At 44.6% G+C, this 24,802-nt stretch overlaps 1 protein-coding gene across 4 annotated transcripts in view; it reads left to right on the top strand.

Moving 5' to 3' along the window:
- Positions 1–23,743, top strand: part of MFN1 (mitofusin 1) — a 56,466-nt gene extending 32,723 nt beyond the window's left edge. For 3 of the 4 annotated variants that reach the window (XM_030574769.1, XM_030574767.1, XM_030574768.1), the window contains 7 exons: positions 7,020–7,124; positions 11,013–11,115; positions 12,163–12,392; positions 13,439–13,594; positions 15,057–15,253; positions 19,425–19,559; positions 23,390–23,743. In XM_030574769.1, the coding sequence (XP_030430629.1) occupies positions 7,020–7,124; positions 11,013–11,115; positions 12,163–12,392; positions 13,439–13,594; positions 15,057–15,253; positions 19,425–19,559; positions 23,390–23,456 (993 nt within the window). In that variant the 3' untranslated portion in view covers positions 23,457–23,743. Of the gene's footprint in view, positions 1–7,019; positions 7,125–11,012; positions 11,116–12,162; positions 12,393–13,438; positions 13,654–15,056; positions 15,254–19,424; positions 19,560–23,389 lie in introns of those variants that run through there. The other variant, XM_030574770.1, reaches the window with a different exon arrangement.
- Positions 23,744–24,802: the final 1,059 nt, after the last annotated feature.

The raw sequence follows: 24,802 nt of genomic DNA, 5'->3' as shown, positions 1-24,802 counted from the left end.
CAGTAATCCTTGTCTACCTCATAGCAGTGTTTTGGGGTATCTCAGTTGGTAGAGCATCAGACTTTTAATCTGAGGGTCCAGGGTTCAAGTCACTGGTCAGGCAGAAGGACAGCTCCCCCTGTGATATCCCCCAAGAACTTCAGAAGGCATCTCTTGAGGACTCTCCTTGACTTCAGTTTTGGGGAGAGGGGAAAGCTCAGTGATTTGAGCATTGGCTTGCTAAACCCAGAGTTGTGAGTTCAATTCTTGAGGGGGCCATTTAGGGAACTGGGGTAAAAATCTGTCTGGGGATTGGTCCTGCTTTGAGCAGGGGGTTGGACTAGTTGACCTCCTGAGGTCCCTTCCAACCCTGATAATCTGTGATTCTGTGAATTGCCTTGGCCTGCGGGAGCAGCTTAGCATGTTCACCTCGAGTGTGCCTCATTCAATTAGAATTGTTTTCTTAAGTACTAGTTTAGCTTAATATAGTTGTTAGTTTAGTTTTACTAGTGAGAGGAGTTCCTTTTTTCCTCTCTTCTCTCTTTGAGGAGACTTGCCTTCCTTGAGAGGGTATGCCAAGTTCTCTGGGTTTCAACATTGCCTTACCTGCTGGGAGGCCATCCCAGTTAGCAGTGGCCATTTCAAGTGTTTTTGCTGGCTAGGAGATTCACACATCCCACAGAAATGTAACTTCTGTTCAGCGCTTAGATCCAGGGCAAGGAAGAATTAGGAGATCAAGCTCTCTTTGCCCTGCTTCAGAGCCAGATTGGGAGAATCCCTTGTATCTCAGTCTCTGGGCAGTTCTAGTGTCCCTTCGACCTCAGTTCAGTACCCCACAGAAAGGTGAATGGTTCCAGAGGTCCCAGGAAGTTTGTGGTGTCCCATTAGGTCAACAGTCTCAGAATCATGGATCTCTGTGCCTGGTACTGTAAAGGCTACAGTTTCCTTTGGCACTAATGGGGCTGTGAAGACTCAAAGCTCTCCTATGAGCACATGCTGCTTTGAGCAAGCTTCTTTACCATGCAGGCATGACAGAGATGGCAAGGAGAGGTGTTTCTCCAGACCGGTACCATCAGAAACAACTTCACCACTAGTACCCCCCCTAGACAGGTCCCCCAGTACCGTATAAATCAAAACATCCACCTCCGTCACCCTTGTCATCAGAGCAATTGAAATCTTTGGTACTATCTATTTCTAGAGACCATCATGTTGGTTCTGACACTCCATTCACTACTTCAGGAGTTTAGGTACTTGAAATACTTATCTGTGGCTGAAGAACCAGAATCTCTGCTGATCATGGGCATCAAGTGTCTCTTGGTACCAAAACTCACTCAGTCACTGGATTCTCATCTATCACTGGTACAAACTAACTCACCAGCATTTTCAGCTGTTCAGCATAGGGCTCTCCTAACCCATCCTTATAGGAACCTTTTCTATGTTAGTTGCAGAGACAAGGAGGAACCCCAGGGAAGACATCACAAATGGTGGGAAAACCTTAATTGCCACTACCCCTCTGGTATGGGTACCCCCAGTGATCATACTGAGATCCCTGGACGGTTGACTGACAGCAGTTTTCTAAGGCTTGAAGCCTACCTTGCAGGGACAATAGGGAGAGACAGTTTCTACCACCTCAAATCACTCCCCAGCAGGAGGAGACATTTGAGGAACAGGAAACTAGGGCAGATGAGGAGGCTACTCCTCAAACTACCATCTCCTCATCATCACTAGACAAAGTGGTAATGTCTCCTCCACGGTCTGTAGTCGATTTTAAGCAGTTGCACGACCTTATTAAAACATGTGGCGATTCCTTCAGACTTCATTCAGATACCACTTGAAGAGGTCAAGGAATCACAACACAAGTTATTGGCCTTTCTCCAGTCAGCAGGACCAACCAGGGTCACCCTCCTGATCAATGAGACTCTTCTGTGTCTGGAATGGTGATTGAAGCGTGAAGGGATATACAAATGTTTGGCATATCTGGCACGTAAATACCTTGCAACACCAGTTGCAACAGTGCCATGCGAATGCCTTTCCTCACTTTCAGGTGACATTGTAAATAAGATGCAAGCAGCATTATTTCCCCTAAATATAAACAAACTTGTTTGTTTTAGCGATTCGCTGAACAAGAAGTAGGACTGAATGGACTTGGCGCTAAAGTTTTACATTGTTTTGTTTTTGAGTGCAGTTCTGTGGGGGAAAAAAAATTCTACATTTGTAAGTTGCAGTTTCATTTTGGAGATTGCACTGCAGTACTTGTCTGAGGTGAATTGAAAAATACTATCTTTTTTACAGTGCAAATATTTGTAATACACCTCTATCTCGATACAACGCTGTCCTTGGGAGCCAAAAAATCTTACTATGTTATAGGTGAAACCGTGTTATATCGAACTGGATTTGATCTGCCGGAGCACGCAGCCCCCCCACCCTCCCAACACTACTAGTGCTGCTTTATTCATTATATCCAAATTCATGTTATATTGGGTTGGATTCTATCATGGTAGATGTGTATAATATAAAGTGAGCACTGTACACTTTGTATTCTGTGTTATAATTGAAAATTGATCTCTTTGAAAATGTAGAAAACATCCAAAAATATTGTTGCTTAACAGCACAATTAAAACTGCAATTAATCATGATATAACTTTTTAAATAGTTTGACAGCCCTAGTCTAAAATTGGTTTCCGAGAACATGGATGAGAGTCCATCTGTACTCTCCAAGACCCCAGAGCCGCTCTGGGATCTCTGGAGATTTACACCCCTGAGAGAAAAAGAAAGTTTAGTAGATTGCTCACTGCTCAGAGATCCTGTTCAATACAATTTTCCTAGGTTCCAGAGACCCACAGAGCTCCCTAGAAAGAACCACAGGTTCCCAAAGAAGAGAACCATAAATTCATCTGATTAAAATACACAAGCAACTTCATTATCAAAACACCAGTTTTGATGAGGTGGTTGAGGCTTCAACTCCTGGCCATTCGGTTAACTACCAGGTGCAAAAGTTTTTCATCTCCCTGTGTTTGGAAATGCTCTCTACCATTTTTGACATTCATGGAAGCAAATTACTACAGACAGATGGGTTTTGGAGATTTACATCAAGCTATGCCATCTACTTTACATACCTCCCCCTTCCCACCTCCTCTTTGGGGGTCTCTTCTTATGAGCTCCTACCGAGACAAGAAATAGACTTCCTTCTTCGTCTAGGGCTTATACAGCCTGTCCCTGCTCAGCACAAAGGGGGAAGGATTTCTACTCAAGGTATTTCCTTGTACCAAAGAAAAATGGAGATATGAGACTGATATTTTTTTTTTTTTAGATCTAAGGCTCCTAAGCAAATTTATTAAGTCTCAAATTCAGAATGATGACTCTGGCAATGATAATTCCTTCATTAAACTCGGGATTGGTTTTCAGCCCTTAGCCTCCAAGATGGACATTTCCATATTGCAATACATGCATCTCACGGAATATACTTACATTTCCTGATAGACCAATATTACTTCCAATATCGGATGCTTCCTTTTGGACTATCAAGTGTATTCTCAAAAGTTCTAGTGGTGTTGGCTGCTTACCTTCATCAGGAGGCCATTGTAGTATTCCCAAACCTCAATGATTAGCTATTCAAGGGTTGATTTTAGAGGAAGTGCTGTCAGCTGTCCAGAAGGTCCTGTCTTTCTTTCTACAGTTAGAACTCCAGCTCCCCTGTTGAAGTCCTCTCTGATCCCCACACAGAATACATTTCATCTGGGAATCCTTGGATTTGCTGACTGCCAGGGCCTATGTTCCCGTGGACAGATTTGTAACTCTATCAAACCTCATCAGAACAATTCAAATGAGTCCTCAAACCTCAATGAAGAGAACTGTCTTCAGCTCCTGAGTCATGTGGTGGCTTGCACTTCATCACAGATCATGCAAGTTTACACCTTTGCTGCTTTGAGGGGTGTAGGCTCAGGACAGTCTACTGACCAAGCAGACACAGCTTAGAGAGACAAATTTCTGTTCCCCGCCAGGTGAAAGATTCCTTCGGCTGGTGGAAAGAGCACTACAGCTTTGGCACCGGCATTCCATTTCTTCAGATGACACCAATGATTACAGTAACGGCAGATGGATCACTGAGATGCAGGGCACATCTTGATGTTCATACAATCCAGGGCAGATGATCACTTCAAGAGACTAGTCTCCACATCAGTTTATTAGAATGAAGGGATTCAGGAATGATTATCTTCATTTTCTGCCTCTCTTTGGAAGGAAGTCTATCAAGATCATGATGCACAATGTAGCCTGCATGTTTCATACCAACTGACAAGGCAGAGCAAGGTGTGTGTGTGTACCCGTAAAGTTACGGAATTGGTGCAGAGTCCATCGCATTCCCATTTCAGTAGTGTACCTTCATGGCGTGCAAAACACCGTGGGCAAGGTCTTGAACAGGCACTGTTCTCAGAATTATGAATGGGAATTGGACCCACGAATGCTAGATGACGTATTTCAAATGTGGGGACATCCAGAAGTGGACCTGTTTGCCACCACCGCAAACACAACCTATTTTCTGTTTTGTGCAGAAAGGAATTTAGGCCTCCATCCTTGGGGGATGCATTCCTCTTGTCTTGGATCAAGGGTCTGTATTACGTGTTTACTTTAATGCCTCAGACCAGTGAGACAGAGCCAGGATTATCCTAATAGTCCGAATATGGCTGGGACAGGCATCGTACCCTTACCTATTTTGATCATCTTGTCCAGTGATCAGTGTTCTGTACACCCCTCATCTTCTCTTGCAAGATGCTGGCCAAGTGTTTCATCCTAACCTGAAAGTTCTCTGCCTCAGGGCATGGGTCCTTGATAGTTCACAGGGATAGTCTTATCTTTCTGTAGAGATATAGCAGGCGTTACTAAACAGCAGGAAAGAATCTGCCTGTAGTACTTACCTTCAAAAGTGCAAAAGATTTAGCTATTGATGAGAGAACCAACGATGTGCACCTGAATCTTCCTCATTTTTGCTTATCCTGGATTACGTGTTCAATCTGTTGTATCAGGTTGCTCGATCTAGGTTCATTTGGCTGCGATTACAGTCTCTTTCTTTCTCTAGTGGAAGGATTCTCAGCATTTTCTCACATTAGAACAGTAAGGTTCATTAAAGGAGTGTGGAAACTTTTCCCTAAAGTAAAGGCCCCCACTTCAGTTCAAGATCTTAATCTAGTTCTCAGAGGTCTCACAGGACCCCCTTTGAACTAATGATGACCTGTTCCTTTCTGAACCAGTTTATGAAGATGGCCTTTTTTAATAGCCACTATATTGGCTTGAAAAGGTGAAGAAATTGGGTCCTTGATGGTGGAGCCTCCTTTTACAGTATTCTTCAAAAACCAAGGTTTCCCCTCTGTCCACACTGTAAACCAAATAATAGGTATATTTCCTTTTTTTGTACTTATCTCCTAGAGCTGGAAGGGACCTTGAAAGGTCATTGAGTCAAGCCCCCTGCCTTCACTAGCAGGACCAAGTACTTATTTTGCCCCAGATCTCTAAGTGGCCCCCTTACGGACTGAACTCACAACCCTGGGTTTAGCAGGCCAATGCTCAAACCACTGAGCTATCCCTCCCTCCTACATGAGGTATCATTTGAGTTTGATCTGAACCAGTCCTATCCATTTAACTTTTCCCCTTATCCCACCCTTCAACCACATTACTCAGGACACATAACCTTAGACATCAGAGGAACATTGGCCTTCTATCTAGATATGACCAAACCATTTTGGAAGCCTCTTAGACTATTTATCTCTATTGTGAACAGATCTAAGAGATCCACTGTTCCTATCCAGAGCCTATTGAGGTGGATTTCAGGGTGTCTTCTCACTTGCTATGATGCTGCCAGTGCCCAGTTTCCTGCTAGGATATTGGCCCACTGTACAAGGTCATAATCAGTGTTGCTGGTCCTAATTAAGGATGTTTCAGTAATTGAGATCTACACAGCTACCACATTGTCTTCAATACATACTTTCTCCAAACACTGTCTTGGTCTAGCCCTCTAGATCTGATGCAGCAGTTATCAGTGCAGTTCTGTCTTTAGTTCAGGCCTCTGTTCCGAAGCGCCCTCCTCCTCAGGATACTGCTCCAAAGTCCCCTGAAATGGAGCACCAATAGGGACACTACTTGAAGAAGAAGGAGGAAACGTTACTCATCCTGCGAAGTAACTGCATTCTTCAAAGTGTATCTCTTTCTCCTCTGCTTTGGAGTTTCCTCTGTGGGACTTTGCGGTAGAGAAGGAACTGAGAGTGGTTCACCCATGCAGCCCTATGTAGCCTCAGCAAGTCTAAGCCCTGCCTCTGCTGCTGTGCTTCTTGTGCTGGTGTGGCTACACTGCTACATTTATACACATTAGCTGGAAGAGTGCTAGCATGAGTACATGGCTGTGATTTCCCCCTGCCTACATACATAGCTTTTAGCATAGACATAACTGTAATTCTTTGAGATGTGTTGTCCACATGTATTCCACAACCCACCATCCTTCTCTGCTACTGTGGAATCCTACATCAACCGGATTCTGCTTCAGTGAAGGAATTGAAGGTAGGTTTCACTTGATTCACCCTTTGTCTTCAGCTGTCAGGTGCCAGAAGGCAATGTCCCAACTGGTGACTACTATTTAAATAGATTCTGATCTCCCATGAATGGGGTGAATGTGCACCAGAAGTGGAATACATGTGGATAATGCACCTCAAAAGACCGCAGTTACTGCAGGAGGATAAGTAGCCATTCTTAAATTACTCCTGGAATGTTCTTTAATGGAGATGTCTGGAAAAATAAGTTGGAGGTGGCGGATGGTGGCCCCCTTTATGTGTCAGAACTGGCTAATTTATGAGGTGCTCTTTACATGGAGGAGGATTTTAACAGACTAACTGTTCACATTTTTTGATTAATCATCAGAATGAGCAAAATTGTTTTTAGCCGAAATATCTAGTACTGCACTTAGCATTTTAATAAATTTCCTCCTTTGCACTCTGTTTTTTGTTTTGTTTTAATTGAAAATGTCTATTGCCATGTCTACATTTTAACATTTTCAGGTTTCTTCTGCGATGACTGATGAGATTTGTCGACTCTCTGTTTTGGTTGATGAATTTTATTCTGATTTTCACCCTTCTTCACAAGTATTGAAGCTGTATAAAAGTGTAAGTAGTACCTGAGTGTTTTGATGAAAATAATTTGTCATTCACCTTGGCTCCTAGTTCTATCTTTTAGTATGTTCGTTTTAATAATTCATGCACTGTATACTCTTGGGGGAATTCTGTGCCGCTGCACAATGTAGAATTTGCGCAGAATTAATCTTCTGTGGAGAATTTCATCCATACCCCCCCACCCCCGCCCCAAGAATTGGTGCTGCAGAGCTACTGGCTGCCATTAGGGGCTGCTGGACCCGGCAGAGCTCAGTTCACAAATACAGGACACTGCCAGGGATGGGGAGGAGGGGAAGCTGAAGAGTTCTGGGCAGCTGCAGTTCCCAGCTCATCCTGAAGGAAGGATGCAGTATACAGAAAACTCCATAAAGCCCAGGACCCAGCATCAGGCTGTTTTTCTCTCTCCCTCCCTGGGCTCTGAGGGGGAGACGGTCCTGCTGGCTGCCATTAGGGGCTGCTGGACCCAGCAGAGCCCAGCTCTTCAGCTTACAAATTTTGCATTGTGCAGTAGTGCAGAATTCCCTGAGGAGTATATAGTACACGACTTATTACAAGTACCATAGTAAAAGCTATGAACTAGGAGCAGGTGTCTGGGCTGGGGAGGGGGGGCACCCCCCAGAGCCCAGCCATGGGGAGGTAGGGAGTACAGGTGTCTAGGCTGGGGTGGTGCCCTGTGGCTGGGCTCTGGGAGGATAGGGGGCATTGCTGTCTGGGGCGGGGGGGGGGGGGGGTCAGGGCCAGCGCTACCATTTAGGTGACCTAGGCAATGGCCTAGGGCGCCAGAATTCTTGGGGGGGCGCTATTTTGCGGGGGGGAGGGCGGCATGCAAGTCCGGTGAACTTACCACAATCATGCCGGCGGATGGTCCGCTGCTGGAAAGGCTCCGGTGGAGCTGCCACAGTCATTTCGGCGGACAGTGTGCTGGTCTAAAGGCTCCGGTGGACCTGCCGCAGCCTTTAGACCAGCGGACCGCCCGCCGGCATCACTGCGGCAGCTCCACCGGAGCCTTTCCAGCAGCGGACCGCCTGCCGGCACGACTGCGGTAGGTCCACCGGGGCCGCGGGGGGCAGCGAAATGGCCGTCCGCCTAGGGCGTCAGAAACCCTGGCACCGCTCCTGGGGGGGGAGGGGTGTGTAAGGGTGTGTATGTCTGTGCTAGGAGTGTGTGTGTCCTGGCTGGGCTCTGGGGACTAGGGGGTGCAGGTATCTGGGCCAGGGTGCCCCATAGCTGGGCTCTGGGAGGGGGTGTGTGTCTGAGATGGGAACGGCAGTTTTTCCCCAATATGTGCCCAGTTGGCACATGTGACACACCCAGACTGAGGTGCCCAACAAAAGCATAACAGAGAAACAGGAAGTGGGTTGTCACAAAGTTTTCTTTAATTCTCTGCTGCGTGGGGGACTTTTTTTGTTGTCTGTATTGTTACAGACATACTTGCTGATAGGTATTTTGCAATAAATTACCAAAATAATTGAAACTGGTGTGATTATATTATTGTTTTGAAAAATAAGATATAGAATTTTACAGAATTTTTAATTTTTTGGTGCAGAATTCCCCCAAGAGTAACTATATTGCATTGTGTAGGTAGTGTTCTTTCTTAACAGATTTATTATCCAATGTATCTGTGTATTTCTGTTGATAAATTAGATTGCAATAACTAAACATGATGGGGAGAAAATTGCAAAAGATTTTGGAATTGTTTTCGTTTTAGAGTTTGTTGAGGGGGAGAGGGAATTCAGGTTTTTTAATTGAAAATTATATCGGAATGTTCACTAAAATTTTTAGTTTGATTTATATTTACTGGGTTTTTGTAGATGAAACATTTTGCTAAACACTTCGAGAATACTTTTGATATAAATTTCAATTTAAAAAAGTCAAATTCACTTGACAAAATATTTCAGAGTCAATGATTCATGGAAATTTTCACTTTCAAAAAAAGCCATTTTTTGTTGCTGTTAAAGTTGGTAGAAATTAAATCAACTTTTAAAAGGAGCATACATTCCAAGATAGTCTCGTGAGCCTGGTACTCATAGGCCTTGATCATGCTCCCATTAAAGTGCATGTAAAAATTTCCGTTGACTTTAATGGTGCAGAATCGGTCTCCTCTTGAGCAAGTAATCTACAGTTCTAGGATTGAATGAGTATTCTACCTATCATCACTGCTCCCAAAGCATTTATACTTTGACTTCCACCAATATTATGGAGATTGGTTTCTCTTTGTTCAGGCCAGTGAGGTGGTTGCCATCAGACCAAGACAGTTCTGACTTTCCAAAGTAATATAGTGGCATTATGCCAGGGGTGGGTAAACTTTTTGGCTCAATGGCCACATCTGGGTAAGGAAATTGTATGGCGGGTCATGAATGCTCATGGAATTTAACAATTCAGAGAGATTTAAATAAAGATACATTTTAGTGGAAATAAACATAAAACCTTATTTACTGTTATAAATATACCGTCATTACAACGTATTACAATAATTAAACCAAACTTACCCCCTTTCCACACCCTCTTTGATTAATGTGAACAGTGCAGCTGGTCACCCTTAACAATGGAAAATTAACACTACTAAAACATCAGAGTCACCTAAGACAACAAGTAGCAGGCATGTTGACTTGCATGTTCCAGGCTCTGATGGCACGTGATGCGCATTTGGGTTGTGCAGCTGGAGTAACATGCCTGCCCTCACGCCCATCACGCAGGTCCTGAACATGCAGGAGCGCTGGGCAGTGCAGGGCAACCCTGCGACCCCGCTCCCTGGCAGGAGTGGGGCAATGAAGCTCGAGAGCTAGATTAAAAGGTTTGATGGGCAAGATGAGGCCCGTGGGCCGTAGTTTGCCCACTCCTACATTATTCCCTCTGAAAGAGTTGTACTGAAAACTGAGATACATTTTTCAGCTACTTTTTTAATGATTGCAATGTTACAGATATCAGCCTTTTTTAAAAATTCTAGTTATCGTATATACTCATTCATAAACCGGTTCATTTATAAGCCACCCCCCCAAGATGGATAAGTAAAAATGGAAATTTTTTATGACCATTCATAAGCCGATCCTATAATTCAGGTGTCAGCAAACTTTGGCTCCTGGGCCATCAGGATAAGCTGCTGGTGAGCCGAGACAGTTTGATTACCTCGAGCGTCCGCAGGCACAGAGGTAAACCTAAGTAAACAAAGTGTCCTAGCCTGCCAGCAGCGTACCCTGATGGGCCAGGACAGCAACCGGTGGGGAAATTGGGGGGGGGGGGGCGGGGAGGAGAAGCTGGGGGTCAGAGGAGTAACCCCTGTGACCACTCCCACATAACCCACCCCTAGCCCAGGACCCCCACACTCTCCCCATCCCATCCCTTCCCACCTTAGCTGGGGCGGGCCAGGTGAGGATGTCTCTGGAAGGCCAGGTGGCGCGGCCGCAGCCTGCTCCGGCGGGCCAGGCCAGGTGGAGCGGCTGCAGTCTGGCAGCCCCAGAGCTGCAGCTGCTTCAGAGGCTGAGGGGAGAGCCGTGTGGCCAGAAGCAGAGAGACTGGCCCTGCCTCTTCCCTTCTGGATCCGCTGGCTGTGCTGCCTCTCCTTGCTCCCTCTGTTGGGGGGGGGGAGGGGCTGTGTCCCATTTCTCCCTCTCTCTACACCCGTTCATAAACAGACCCCCTTCTCTGGTGCTTCCCTTTTTTACTAAAAAAATTTAGCTTATGAACAAGTGTATACGGTAGTTTGATCATGCACTCAAAATATAAATTCTCATGGGATTCTCCAAGTTTTCCTCCTCCCCACCATGGATAACAATATGTTCAAAGATTATAGGGATTTCTTGTGTTCAGCATATTTCAAAATTGTTCTAACATAGCTGGCTTGTTGATATTAACTTATTACATGCTTTCTTCATGAAACATTAGGAGCTCAACAAGCACATAGAAGATGGTTTGGGAAAGAACCTGGCTGACCGTTGCTCCGCTGAAGTCAATCAGTCAATGCATCAGTCACAGCAGGAAATGATTGGTAATATTTCTACAGAGTAATGTTACCTTCACACAAATATGAGTGTGACCATGGGCAGTCTCCAGCTCAACCCCAAAAGGACTTAGTCTGCTTAGAGTTGTTGTTTGTATTGGGGAAGCATCAAGAAGTCCCAATCATAGATCATAGGCTAAGCACTGTACACATGAATAACGGAGAAACAGTTCCTGTCCTAACAATGTTTAATCAAAGTGATACACTGAGTTAGTGGTAGAACTGAGATTAGAACACAGGACTTCCCCACTGACTCTAGACCTGCTACTTTCTTCCCTTTCTGTGTCTTTTTAACCTCGGTATGGCTAGCTTAGGGAAGGGAACTGAGTAAAATAACTTGAATTAACAGTGGCAATGTTAAAATGTAGGCAATACCTGATTGTCCAGTATTTCTTCAGTGTAAGCCTTACCCTAGTTCACTCAGTGCAAACTAGGAGTCTATCCTGAAGCTCATGTTTTGGTGCGGTCGCCTGTTTCTGTACTCCCTTTTGTTAAATGCCTGTCCAACCACCCAGTCTGAACTGATTCCTGCTAATGAAACAGTCAGGTCTTGAGGAAATATATGGAGGCTTTAGTGACCTATTCCTGAGATCTTGAGAAGTCACCTCTTCCTTATTTCTACCCAAGGCTATTGGGATTGGCCAAGTTGTCCTTTGCCCATCCTGGGCTTCAGGACTCTAGCTAGAGATCTTTCTGATTGGTTCAGTTAATCTCTGACCATTTTTTCCCTTTTTGTCACCACTGCCTTTATGGATGTCGTTTTCTTTTTCCATTTTGTTTCTCTGGAATGATCAGTAGTTGACCCTAATGGGACAAACAGTGTTTAAACTGTGCAGTGCAAGGGTTGAGCACTCTCTTAATTATAATGGAAGTTGCTAAGTAGACAAACTGGTGGCTAGGCCTCAGTTAATACTGTTGCTTAGGTGTTTGTATCTGGCTTTTTTAATTTCAGAGTTAGTGCATCATATGACCATCCCAAGATGGAGTACAGTTTTGCATAATAATTTACATTTTGCTAATCTGCTTTGTTTTTAGAAAATCTGACGCCATTATTACCTTCTGGTGTTCAGAATCAGCTTCAGTTGCTAATTCCATGCAGGAAGTTTGACCTCAGTTACGATTTGAACTGTCACAGTCTGTGTTCAGATTTTCAAGAGGATATCACGTTCCGCTTTTCCTTGGGGTGGACCACTCTTGTAAACCGCTTCCTAGGCCCAAAGAATGCTCATAGAGTGCTACTCGGGCTGGCAAATCCACCCTCACAGGTGAGTGCTTCCCAGGTCTATCAGAATGGATTGGGTTGATATCTGATGTTTTCTATACATTATTTTACATGTGTGTTAATAACTTGGTGTGTTGTCTGCTCACCATGTTCCCTTTGTCTGAAACTTGTTTTGGTGAAGGTTGTTATTACTGGGTTATATTCATGGATGAAATGGAGCCAGAACATCTTTCTAGTACTTCCTGCAGCTACTGTGTGTTCTTGAGGACTCTGATTTTTGTTTTACCTCTGTATCTAACCTTGTGGTCACCTCTTCATTTACAGTTTTTGTATAATTAAAGTGGAGGTACTTCCTTCAACCTTATGGACTGTCTGGCTAGTTGGGGCAATGGAGTTTTTAAATGTCAACACTAACAAGTGGAAAGAAACTATGGTTTCCTGCTGTTGTGATAAATGTAATGATAGCCACTAAGGCTCCAGATGTTATCCCTCCCTGCTCCCCTTATAAAGCTTGAGGGGCTGTTCAGATCTGGGATTTTGGTTCAGCCCATCATGAAATTTGGATCTAGGGTCCACTTAGGACTTTGCCGTAGCATCAAAGTAAAAAAAAAAAAAAAATTCATGGGTGGATGGGTCCATTTGTAGGGGAGTGAAGGGTTGAAAGAACTGCCAGGTGAGCACAGGGCTGCTAGAATAGTGGAGAGTGGATAGGAGTTGATGAGGCATAGTGGGAATCGAACCGAACTAACTACAGTCCATTCTAGAAGCTTTAGTTATATTTCAGGAATTTGGGGCAGCTCTTCGCTTCTTGACCCACCCCTGTCTGGGTTGATGAGGAGATCTTCAAGAAAGGCCCATCTCTTGTTAAGATACTAATCAGTTTGCTGAACAACTAATACTCCATTACTGCTGTTCAGGGTTAAACAAATGAAGAGCATTTTTGAATCTCCGACGATCTTATCCACTTAAAAAAAAAAAAAAGTTCAATTTTTAATCCTGTTTATGGGAAAGCAAAATAAATAATAAAACCAGTTTGTTCTAGAGTTCCATAATGCTTATCACTCCGTTTGCCTTATTCTGCTCTTCTAGATCCCTCGTCCTTTAGCTTCCACCCCCTCTGCCACCTGTCTTCCTGCCATAACTCCAGAGAACATATCACAGGAGGAACTCATGGTTTCTTTGGTAACGAGTTTAGCTTCACTAACATCGCGGACATCTATGAGCATCATCATCGTTGGAGGAGTGGCAAGTAGCACTAGCAACCACCTCTATAAATGGAAAGCATGGCAGAGACTATTCCAAATGTACTCTTTTTACTGTTTGGGATGCCATCACTGCTGCATAGAATTGATGCTTGCTTGTTAGAATCAGTCTAATTAGCAATGGGCCTAGTCCTCAGATGGCATGAATCAACATAGCTCCATTCAACTCATGACTTAAATAGAACTATGTCTCATGAAGTTAGTCTTACTAAACAGATACTAAACAATAGGTGCACTTTTCTTTCATGCGCTTGATAAGCCCCTTGCAATTACAGGTGAAATCTAAAAATTAGTATTTAGCATAGTAAAGAATTGTTTGCTAATCACTTTAGCCAGGGTTTCTTTGTAAATGGCTGCAGAATAGTTAATTTAAAATACTTAAACTGAGTGATCGGTTTATTAAATTTCTTTGGTCTCCATTGTGGGGTTTTTTAAATTTACTCATCATAGGCAAAGGCTCCAGGAATCAGTCATGCTTACTCTAACCTATATGACTGTGGACCATGGTTCCAGTCCTGCAACCCTTACTTATGTGAGTAAGGGATGCAAGATCTGTGGCATTAGAACCACTTTGCAAACTAGTTGAGATATCTAGGATATATACGTTTTGTCTAATGCAGCAAAATCTTTACATCTTCATGGCTAAATAGCACTGCAGTAAAGGGGTATAAGATGCATAAAATGCTCGTAGTAAGTATGTAATAAGAAAACTGAGTAGGGTCATGTTGGAGCCTATGTTTATTCTGTACAAATGTGCTCAGTTTCTAAATTATAAAATGATTTGATTTTTTTGTCAGGCTGAATTCGGAATTGGTGAGAGTTTTGCTTTCTGCCTCTTACTTTATCATTAGCAATAAAGATTCTGTAATCTGAATCTAGCTAACAGTTCTGCAGCTGATGCACAAGGCAGAAGAGGCTCTAGTTCCTTATAGACTCATAGACTCTAGGACTGGAAGGGACCTCGAGAGGTCATCGAGTCCAGTCCCCTGCCCTCATGGCAGGACCAAATACTGTCTAGACCATCCCTAATAGACATTTATCTAACCTACTCTTAAATATCTCCAGAGATGGAGATTCCACAACTTCCCTAGGCAATCTATTCCAGTGTTTAACTACCCTGACAGTTAGGAACTTTTTCCTAATGTCCAACCTAAATCTCCCTTGCTACAATTTAAGCCCATTGCTTCTTGTTCTATCATTGGAGGCTAAGGTGAACAAGTTTTCTCCCTCCTATGTAGCTATGTTGCTCTGCAGTGCTACCTAGATGAAAAACATATTTTGTTAATGCAGTCATACAGAAGGGTACAAAGAGAGCAAAAACCTAAAACTGGAAGTTGACACTTTTCTGTCATCTTCTAATTATGACCATACTCTGATAAAGTACATTACATAGAGCCACTGTCACGTAACTCAGCTCAGGTCATGAAAAGATGCTTCTTTTTCAGGTTTGGAGAACTGTAGGCTGGAAACTCATCTGTCTTTCCCTAAGCATGTATGGAGTATTGTATCTCTATGAGAGACTAACCTGGACAACTAAAGCAAAAGAGAGAGCCTTTAAACAGCAGTTTGTAAACTATGCTACTGAAAAATTGCAGATGATTGTCAGTTTTACTAGTGCAAATTGCAGCCATCAAGTGCAACAGTAAGTATTATACTTACCATTGTAGTCACTAATGCAGGAAATACATTTCAGTGGATAATCTATGTGTGTGTATTTATCAACGAAAGTTACAATAGAGAATTGAAAAGATGGCTAAGTAAGAAGGTTTAAAGGTCAAACTTGAAATCTATTCAATTTCAAAAAATGAGCTAAAGTTGGGTCGATTACTATTGTAGCAAAGAATCCCCCTTTCATATTTTTTATGGTTTTACCGTCCTATTTTGCACTTCAGTGTTAGTGTAAAGACCTCACACAGCCACGGTTATCTTTCTTACTGAACGGGGGAGAGAAAATGACTATACACAAAGTGGAGGGGGAAAATATTCTTTCAGTTATAGTAGCCTTAGATGGTGATTGAACAAGGGAGGAGGGGAACTTTTAAGTAGTGTGGCTTTTAAGTTGATTGAGCCCCTTTAACAAAATGCTTATTTTTAATGAAGGCATTTTATGGGTATAGTTTCACAGAAAAAGCATCACTTTTCTGGAGCTGTAGTTTTGTTAACCTTGGTTTGCGCATTCTCACTCTCTTTACTCGACTTTAAACTAGTCCAGTTCACGTTTAAGAGCAGTCGCCAGCAAGCTTCCTTAGTGCCTAAGCACTTACATTATGCAATTTTCATTAGCACTTAGCAGCAAAAAATATTCGTGCTGTTGCCGAGAGATGAAAATAATGCCCTTCTTTTCCCATGATTCAGGGACTTTTCGACTTGTGCTATAAAAAGCACTTATGGAAAAAGGATGTGGGACAGATGCACGCCTAGCGTAATTCCATTTAAATCGGGCTGAAGTTGATTAAGTTATGCCAGGGATGAACTTGGCCTGTAACATTTAAGTCTTTTGTCTTGTATTTTTAAATGCCCTTTTAAATGGTCTGTTTTCTTTTGGATAAATGGGGGATTTACACAATAACAAAAGAGACAACTTGTATAGGTATTACAGCATAATTGTTTGAAATCATACAGCTAGTTTATGCCTGATGATAACTTTGCTTACCCTGGCAAAACAGCAGAATGTGAAATTCTTACCCCTAACTTGCATCCATCTGAGGATCTAGAATGATTTTCAGTCTCGATAGGCAGTTTCTTTTCCAAGCAACTTACTATATAAATATGAAAGTAAGGCTCTGTTCTAATGGGCAGCCATAGTCACATCCTTTTCACTAACACTGAATCACTTAAGACTCATGATGATGGCTTGGCTTTTAGAACCTTAACCAGTTTTACTATATTCAGTGTTCTGAAAGGACTGCTTCCCTCACTCCTCAAGTGACCATACATCTCCGTTCTATTGGGACAGTCCTGGAGGTTTTGTAAGATATCCCGTTGTCCCAGGAACATCTAAGCCAGTTTGAATTGTCCTGGTTTTTCATTTAATCTATCAAAATGTTTGTTCGGTATTGTTGTTCCAAGCAGAACTGGCTGTGCATTTACTAGGGACTGTCAGGGTACGTCCAGACTACTCGCCGGATTGGTGGGTAGCGATCGATCTATTGGGGATTGATATATTGCGTCTCATCTAGACATGATATATCGATCCCCGAACACACTTTCATCGACTTCGGAACTCCACCAGGGTGAGCGGCGGTAGCGGAGTCGACGGGGGAGCTGCGGCTGTCAATCCCGTGCCGTGAGGTAAGTCGAAATAAGATACGTCAACTTCAGCTACGCTATTCCCGTAGCTGAAGTTGCGTATCTTACATCGACACCCCACCCCCGTGTAGACCAGGCCTCAGTTAGCAGAAGTAGCGTTCAATGTGGTGAACACGGTTTGAAGCAATGAGAAAAGTGAAATAAATGTAGACCTGTCATAACCTAGTCCCAGATTTGGACCTTAGCGTCCAAAATATGGGGGTTAGCATGAAAACCTCCAAGCTTAGTTACCAGCTTGGACCTGGTACGGCTGCCACCACCCAAAAAATTAGAGTGTTTTGGGGCACTCTGGTCCCCACAAAAACCTTCTCTGGGGACCCCAAGACCCAAATCCCTTGAGTCTCACAACAAAGGGAAATAATCCTTTTTCCCTTCCCCCCTCCAGGTGCTCCTGGAGAGATACACAGACACAAGCTCTGTGAATCTAAACAGAGGGACTCCCCCCTCCCCGTTTTCCAGTCCTGGAGAACAGAATTACCGAGAGTTAATCTCTTTTTTCCCCCTCACCCAGAGGGTATGCAAAGTCAGGCGAATAAATCTAACACACACAGATCTCCCTCTGACTTCTTCCTCCCACCAATTCCCTGGTGAGTACAGACTCAATTTCCCTGAAGTTTCCCAGTAAAGAAAAACTCCAACAGGTCTCAAAAAGAAAGCTTTATATAAAAAGAAAGAAAAATACATAAAAATGGTCTCTCTGTATTAAGGTGACAAATACAGGGTCAATTGCTTAAAAGAATATTGAATAAACAGCCTTATTCAAAAAGAATACAAATCAAAGCACTCCAGCAACTATAGACATGTAAATACCAAAGAAAAGAAATCATATAACTCACTATTTGATCTCTTTGTCCTTACAACTTGGAAACAGAAGATTAGAAAACAGAAATCACTTCTCAAAGCTGAGAGAAAAGCAGGCAGGCAGATAAAGACTCAGACACAAACTTCCCTCCACCCAGAGTTGAAAAAAAATCCTGTTTCCTGATTGGTCCTCTGGTCAGGTGCTTCAGGTGAAAGAGACATTAACCCTTAGCTATCTATTTATGACAAGACCCTATCAAAGCTGTTGTTTTGCTCAATTTGAATGTTGGTGACACGATAAATTCATTCAGATGCTAAGGGCTAGATTGAGAAAGCTACTTAGGCCTAAATGCTTAAGTCCAACAGCTTTGCACGTGCGTAGTGGTGGGAACCATGCCTAAAGGCTTGATGCTGCTAACTAGTTGCTCACAGCCCTCACTCATAGCAAAGTCCCTGTTGTTTTCTCAGAGAAGGTATTCTCCCGCCTGTTGTCCTGATCCAGGAAGTGTGCTCAGAGTACGCCTATCAGATCATGCCTCTCACATAACAGACAGCTGGTGGATGTCCCCAGAATACCCCGTAGTCTGGCAGCCAAGGCACTCACTTGGGATGTGGGAGATGCAAGTTTGAATCCCTCCTTTACCTGATTTGGAGGTGGGAGAGTCAGGTTCAAGTGAAAACCCTAACCACCAAGCTATCAAGTCACTCCCTTTATCTCTTGTCCAATGGCTGTTTAATTATTTATACAAAATGGAACATCTCCAGCAGGAGAGATCAAGAGACCTCCATTCCAGAATAATCAATAACCTGAGAACAGAGACACTTAGGACTGCTTCCATCACTCCTCATCAGAACACTGCCTATAGTTAAACTGGTTAAGGTTCTAAAAGCCAAGTGGTCAGGGCACTCATCTGGCGGGTAAGAGACCTAAATACCAGGGATTTTAATCTGGGTTTCCATATCCCAGGTAAGTGCTCTAACCACTGGGATATCTGATACAGAGCCCCCCTCTTTCTGCCCTCCTGCCCCCACCTCCAGTGCTGATTTGACCTAGGTGCCCAACTCCAGGAGAGGCTTCACAGCTGAGAATCCCAAGCATAGATACGCACGTCCCTTCAGCCTGTCAGGCATCCAAATTCCCTTGTGAATCTAGGCCTAAGCCCAAACCCAGTCTACTGCATTTCATTCTTACCGCATATAGGTGGCTCCCTACTCAGCAACTTGATTCTGAGAATCCCTTTCTTAGGCATCTAACTCTTCTCATGCATTGTTTGGGAAGCCTGGGCACCTAACTTGGAGCCTTGAATTCCACTAAGCAGCAGGACACCTAGGAGTCAGGCATTGCAACACCTACATCCCTTTGTGAATCTACCCCCAAGTTAATAGCAAAAATCCACTACTCTGAGAACAGTCTCCAGCTTTGGAGTCAGAAGCCGGCAGTAGCAACATCAGCATGTATTTAAAACAAGGTCTACTTTGTATTATTTTTTATGACCCTAAAAATGCCACCACCACAGTGTCCCTGTTCTATTGATTTTTCAAGAGATAGTCCCTTTGCTCATTCTTCCTTGTGCTGTCTGTCTTTATGCAATTGTCCATAGCAGTTGGTGGCCATTCTTATTGCATTGTTCTACTTATGAACTCTGAAGTGTAGTGTAACACAAAGTATGGTAAACTGTGATTACAAACTTGTTTTCCTTTAGAGAAATGGCCACTACATTTGCTAGACTGTGTCAGCAAGTCGACGTTACTCAGAAAAACCTGGAAGAAGAAATTGCTAGGCTGTCCAAAGAAATAGATCAGTTAGAGAAAATACAGAGCAACTCAAAGCATCTAAGGTAATGATCCTTTTGTATTGACTCAGCCAGTTGCTTGAGAGAGAAATCTTGAACTAGCCAGCTGAAGAGAAACTGAAATCCTGGCTCCACTGAAGTCAATGGGAGTTTTGCCATTGACTTCAGTGGGACCAAGATTTCACCCCCATGTCTGTAGTCATGGCGGTACTGTATCATAAATGTGTGTGTTTGCTGCTGCTTTCAGCTGTTAATGATCATTCTGACATGTGCCTTGAAACTGTGGTGCAGGGTGAAGCATGGTAATATATATATCTTGTCTCATACACAGTGGCACTGAAAGCCAGCCCCCCCTTACACCTGTCTGCCCCCAAGCTGGAGCCAGAAGCAGGGCTGTGTCTCTGGGGCAGCCCAGACAGGGGGAAGGGGGCCAAAGCTGGGGCCACAGCTGGGAGCTGGGGTGGGGGCGCGGATCCCTCTGTATCCCTAGTTCCTGCACCTATGCTTGTACACCAGTAGCAGGGGTTGTGTTCTTTTAAAGTTATATTAGCCAGTGTTTTCTCTGGGGGATGTGGGGAATGTCTAAAAAATATCACCCTTCCTCATGTTGATCTCCTCCCTCTGTGCCTGATTCCTTTTCTCTGCCCAGTAAAATGGATTTCTCAAGAATACTTTATCAAGCTCCAACAATACATGTCAGTTCCCTGCCTAAGCAGCTTTTTTCCCTTGGAGAAGGGGGCATGAGTTCCTAAGCAAGTCTTCAGTACAAAGCTCTCTCCATAGGAATACTTTTAGCTGGGAGTAGGGTAAATTCAGCTCCTGTATTTCATCCCACCTCTTCTCGCTCATCCAAGCAGGACCCCTTTCTCTTTTGGACCCCAACCCCTTCCAGCAGGCTGACAGTGCACCTGTCGTCTCCTCACCTAGCGGCCAATGGGGCAACACTCGGCTTTGTGTGTTTTCTCTCCACCCTTGGCTTGCCATTGTGTGCTGCACATTGCCCTCAGGCTGAGTCCCTTGCTGTGCTAGGGCCATTTTCTAAAAATGTCATTTAAAAGGGGTTTATCTCAACCAGCATTAGCTACAGGAGCCCCAGGCCTGGTCTACACTACGCATTTAAACCGATTTTAGCAGCGTTAAACCGATGTAACGCCGCACCCGTCCACACTACAAGGCCCTTTATATCGATATAAAGGGCTCTTTAAATTGGTTTCTGTAGTCCTCCCCAACGAGAGGAGTAGCGCTAAAATCGGTATTACCATATCGGATTAGGGTTAGTGTGGCTGCAAATCGACGGTATTGGCCTCCGGACGGTATCCCACAGTGCACCACTGTGACCGCTTTGGACAGCAGTCTGAACTCGGATGCAGTGGCCAGATAAACAGGAAAAGCCCTGCAAACTTTTGAATTTCATTTCCTGTTTGGCCAGCATGGAGCTCTGATCAGCACGGGTGGCGATGCAGTTCCAAATCCAAAAAGACCGTACGGGAGATACTGGATCTGATCGCTGTGTGCGGAGACAAGTCTGTTCTATCAGAGCTCTGTTACAGAAGACGAAATGCCAAAGCGTTTGAAAAAAATCTCCAGGCTACACAGTGCTGCGTGACAAGCGTAACGGAAAGCCAAAGAATCAAATGGATGCTCATGGAGGGAGGCAGGGAGGGGGTACTGAGGACTCCAGCTATCCCACAATCTACAGCAGTCTCCAAAAACTATTTGCATTGTTGGCTGAGCTCCCAGTGCCTGTAGGTTCAAACACATTGTCCAGGGTATAGCTTGTCAATTTACTCCCTCCCCCCACCACGTGAAAGAAAAGGGAAAGAAATCGTTTCTTGACTTCTTTCAATGTCACCCTATGTCTACTGAATGCTGCTAGTAGACACGATGCTGCAGCAGTGAAGAGCAGTATCCGCTGCTCTCCCCTCCCTGGTAGCAGACGGTACAATATGACTGCTATCCGTCATCACCATCAGCCTATGAGTGCTCTTGGCTGGCCTCAGGTGAGGTCGGCCGGGGGCGCCTGGGTAAAAATAGGAATGATTCCTGGTCATTCCCAGTAGATGGGACAGAATGGCTGGTAACTGTCCTCATCATAGCAACTGGGAGCTGAGCTCCATCAGCCCTCTCCCTTTCCTGTGTAAAGAAAAGATTCTGTACTGCCTGGACTGTCATAGCGGCAGGAGGCTGCCTCCCCCTCATTTTATCTCACTAACAAGTCACTGTTTCTTATTCCTGCATTCTTTATAACTTCATGACACAAATGGGGGGGACACTGCCACGGTAGCCCAGGAAGGTTGGGGGAGGAGGGAAGCAACGGGTGGGGTTGTTGCAGGGGCACCCCCCGTGAATGGCATGTAGCTCATCATTTCTGCGGGATCTGACACGGATAAGCTGTGCTCTCTGATAACACTGGTTCTCTAGTACACTTGTCCCATATTCTAGGCAGATTCTATTTTTAGAAACCATAAAGGAGGGATTGACTCGGGGAGTCATTCCCAGTTTTGCCTTTGCGCCCCTGGCCAACCTCAGCCAGGGGCATCCATGATAGCAGCAGACAGTACAGAACGACAGATAACCATCTCTATCATGCAAAAGCAAAGGAATGCCTCTGTTAGCAGCATCCAGTACACATACGGTGACAGTAAAAAAAAAAAAAAAAAAAAAAAAAAAAAAGCCTGAATGGGCTCCATAGTTGCTGTGCTATGGCGTCTGCCAGGGCAATCCAGGGGAAGAGGGCGCGAAATGATAGTCTGCTGTTGTTTTCCCGGAGGAAGGAATGAGTGACGACATTTACCCAGAACCACCCGCGACAATGATTTTTGCCCCATCAGGCACTGGGATCTCAACCCAGAATTCCAAGGGGGGGGAGACTGCAGGAACTATGGGATAGCTACAGAATAGCTACCCACAGTGTAACGCTCCGGAAATCGACGCTAGCCTTGGACCATGGACACACACTGCCGAATTAATGTGCTTAGTGTGGCCGCGTGCACTTGACTTTATACAATCTGTTTTACAAAACCAGTTTATGTAAAATCGGAATAATCCCGTAGTGTAGACGTACCCTAGTGTAAACAATGTGTAACCCTATATGGGCTTCTCTAATTGAATGGCATTGGAAGCAGTCCATCTATCCCAGGGCTCCTAGTGGTGCCAGCAGAGATGCTGAAGGGTGGTAGCAATGGTGAAACGTTCTTAGATAAGGTTTTCTAATGTAGACAGGAACTGGGAGAGGCAGAGCTACAAGGAATGGTGGGTTTTTTCTTGTTCCCAGCAACAAGAAATCCACAGTCCTTTCTAGCACCGTGATTCCTCAGGCCGTTGTGAAACGCTTCGGAACTAGCCCCTCGCTAAGGTGTTACATACTCAGATTAGCCCGCATCCTGAGGTTTAAAGATATGCCTGCACTGCAAAAAAAATAAAAAACCACAACACTGCAGCAAGTCTCAGAGCCCGAGTCAGCTGATGCAGGGTCATGGGGCTCATGCTAGAGTTTGAGCTCTGAGACTTCTCCCTCCTCACTGGACTCCAGCCTGGAAACTACACTGCTACTCCCTAGTGTGAGCCAAAGTCAGTTGGTCTGGGCTTTTGAGATTTGTGTTTGCCTGTGGTTGGTTTTGTTTTGTTTTTTGCTTGCATTGTAGATGCACTCTGAATCTCAGACCCTGACTGGGCAGAGCACAGGAGCACTTGTTACAATGCTCTTCTGTGTCAGGTGGTCTAAGTAAGATTTCTCGTGTCCTGCATTTCATTGCTGAAATGTAAAGAGGCTGAAGACTCTTGTGAGAGTTTTGGATGCATGCAAATAAGCCTGAGGTATTGGGTGTTTCGGTGCTACGTGTGGATCAATCACTTTTCTCTTGTTTGTTTTACAGAAACAAAGCCCTTCACCTTGAAAATGAGCTGGATGTTTTTACAAAGCATTTTCTTCAGCAGAAATAAATAGACCAATCTCTTCATTGCTGGCTTCCTTGGGTAACTGCCTGTAGGACAAAATTATAGAATGAGACATTGCTCCCCTGTGGAGTCATATGAAATGATTTATATTTTTTAAATTACCTTTATTATACTTGTCAGATACTGTAACATCCAGTTCAGTTTTGCAATGAATTGTATCTAAAAGCTGTGGTAAGGAGAAATTTTGCAAGAGCAAAATGATAATTTATATTTACTGACAAATATTGAATTTATTCTTCTGGTGACTTAAAATAAAAAAAATAAACCCTGTATTTTGTTTTAGTATTAACCAGTGGCAAATCCCACCTTCCTGGGATCTGGGAGTTATGTAGGGAGAGAATCCATTATTTCTTCTCTCCCTCACATCAGTATCAATGTCTCCCAGTTCTCTAGAAATAGCTGGTGGTGCTAGATGCTGCTTTTTCATGTGTTTTATGAATGAAAACATTAGGTGAGCAGCTCTAGCAGCCTAAAAGTGCTGCTTTAGATTATTTGAAATCAGGTAAAATCAACTGGGCTGGGCTGTTACCCTACTTCTATTGGTTTAGAGAGCAGGGGTCTGCAACCTATGGCACGCTGCAGCCACTGCTGGACCTGCTCAGCCTGCTGCCAAACCCCAGCAGCAGGCTGAGTGGGGCCGATGGCCAGGACCCTGGCAGGCAGCAGTGTGCCATTAAAAATCCTGCCCAGCCCAGCCCAGCCCACTCTTCTCTGCTGCCTGCCTACTGCTCTCTCTCTGGTGGGGGCAGAAGCTTGGTCCTGCCGGATGCTGCTGTATGGCAATCTTTGCCAGCAGCCAAGCTTCCACCTGCCCTGCCTCTCCCCCCCGTGTGCTGCGCCATGCCACGCCTCCTCTCCCTCCCTGCTGCTGATGGCCCTTGTGAGGGAGGGGAGAAGAGGAGCCCCAGTGCCCTCGCTGCTCAGACCAGGAAGGAGGTGGAGAAGAGGCAGGAGCAGGGCCTTGGGGAAGAGGGGTGGAATCAGGGCGTCTCTCTCCAACCCCCAGCCTGCTCCTTCACCCCCTTCACCTGTGCTCAGTGCAGAGAGGAAGAGCATGGGCCAGAACCAAGGAGAGGGTAGGTACCCCCTCTATGTGCGCTGGGCTGGGACCCCACACCGGCAGCAGACTGAGTGGGGCCAGCAGCCAGAACCCCGGCTGGCAGGAGCCAGCAGATGGAACTGCAGACCGGCAGCGCCACTCAGCCTGCTGCTGGTCTGGGATCCTGGCTGCCCCTTGCTAGCAGGGGTCCCAGCTGCAGGCCCCGCTCAGCCCGCTGCCAGCCTAGGTGAATGGAACCTCAGGTCAGCAGCATAAGTCAGCGTTTTAAATA

This window comes from Gopherus evgoodei, chromosome 9 (assembly GCF_007399415.2).
Source record: "Gopherus evgoodei ecotype Sinaloan lineage chromosome 9, rGopEvg1_v1.p, whole genome shotgun sequence".
Lineage (NCBI taxonomy): Eukaryota > Metazoa > Chordata > Testudines > Testudinidae > Gopherus > Gopherus evgoodei.
The sequence above is the reverse complement of the archived record's forward strand: the minus strand, read 5'-3'. Positions and strand labels throughout refer to the sequence as shown.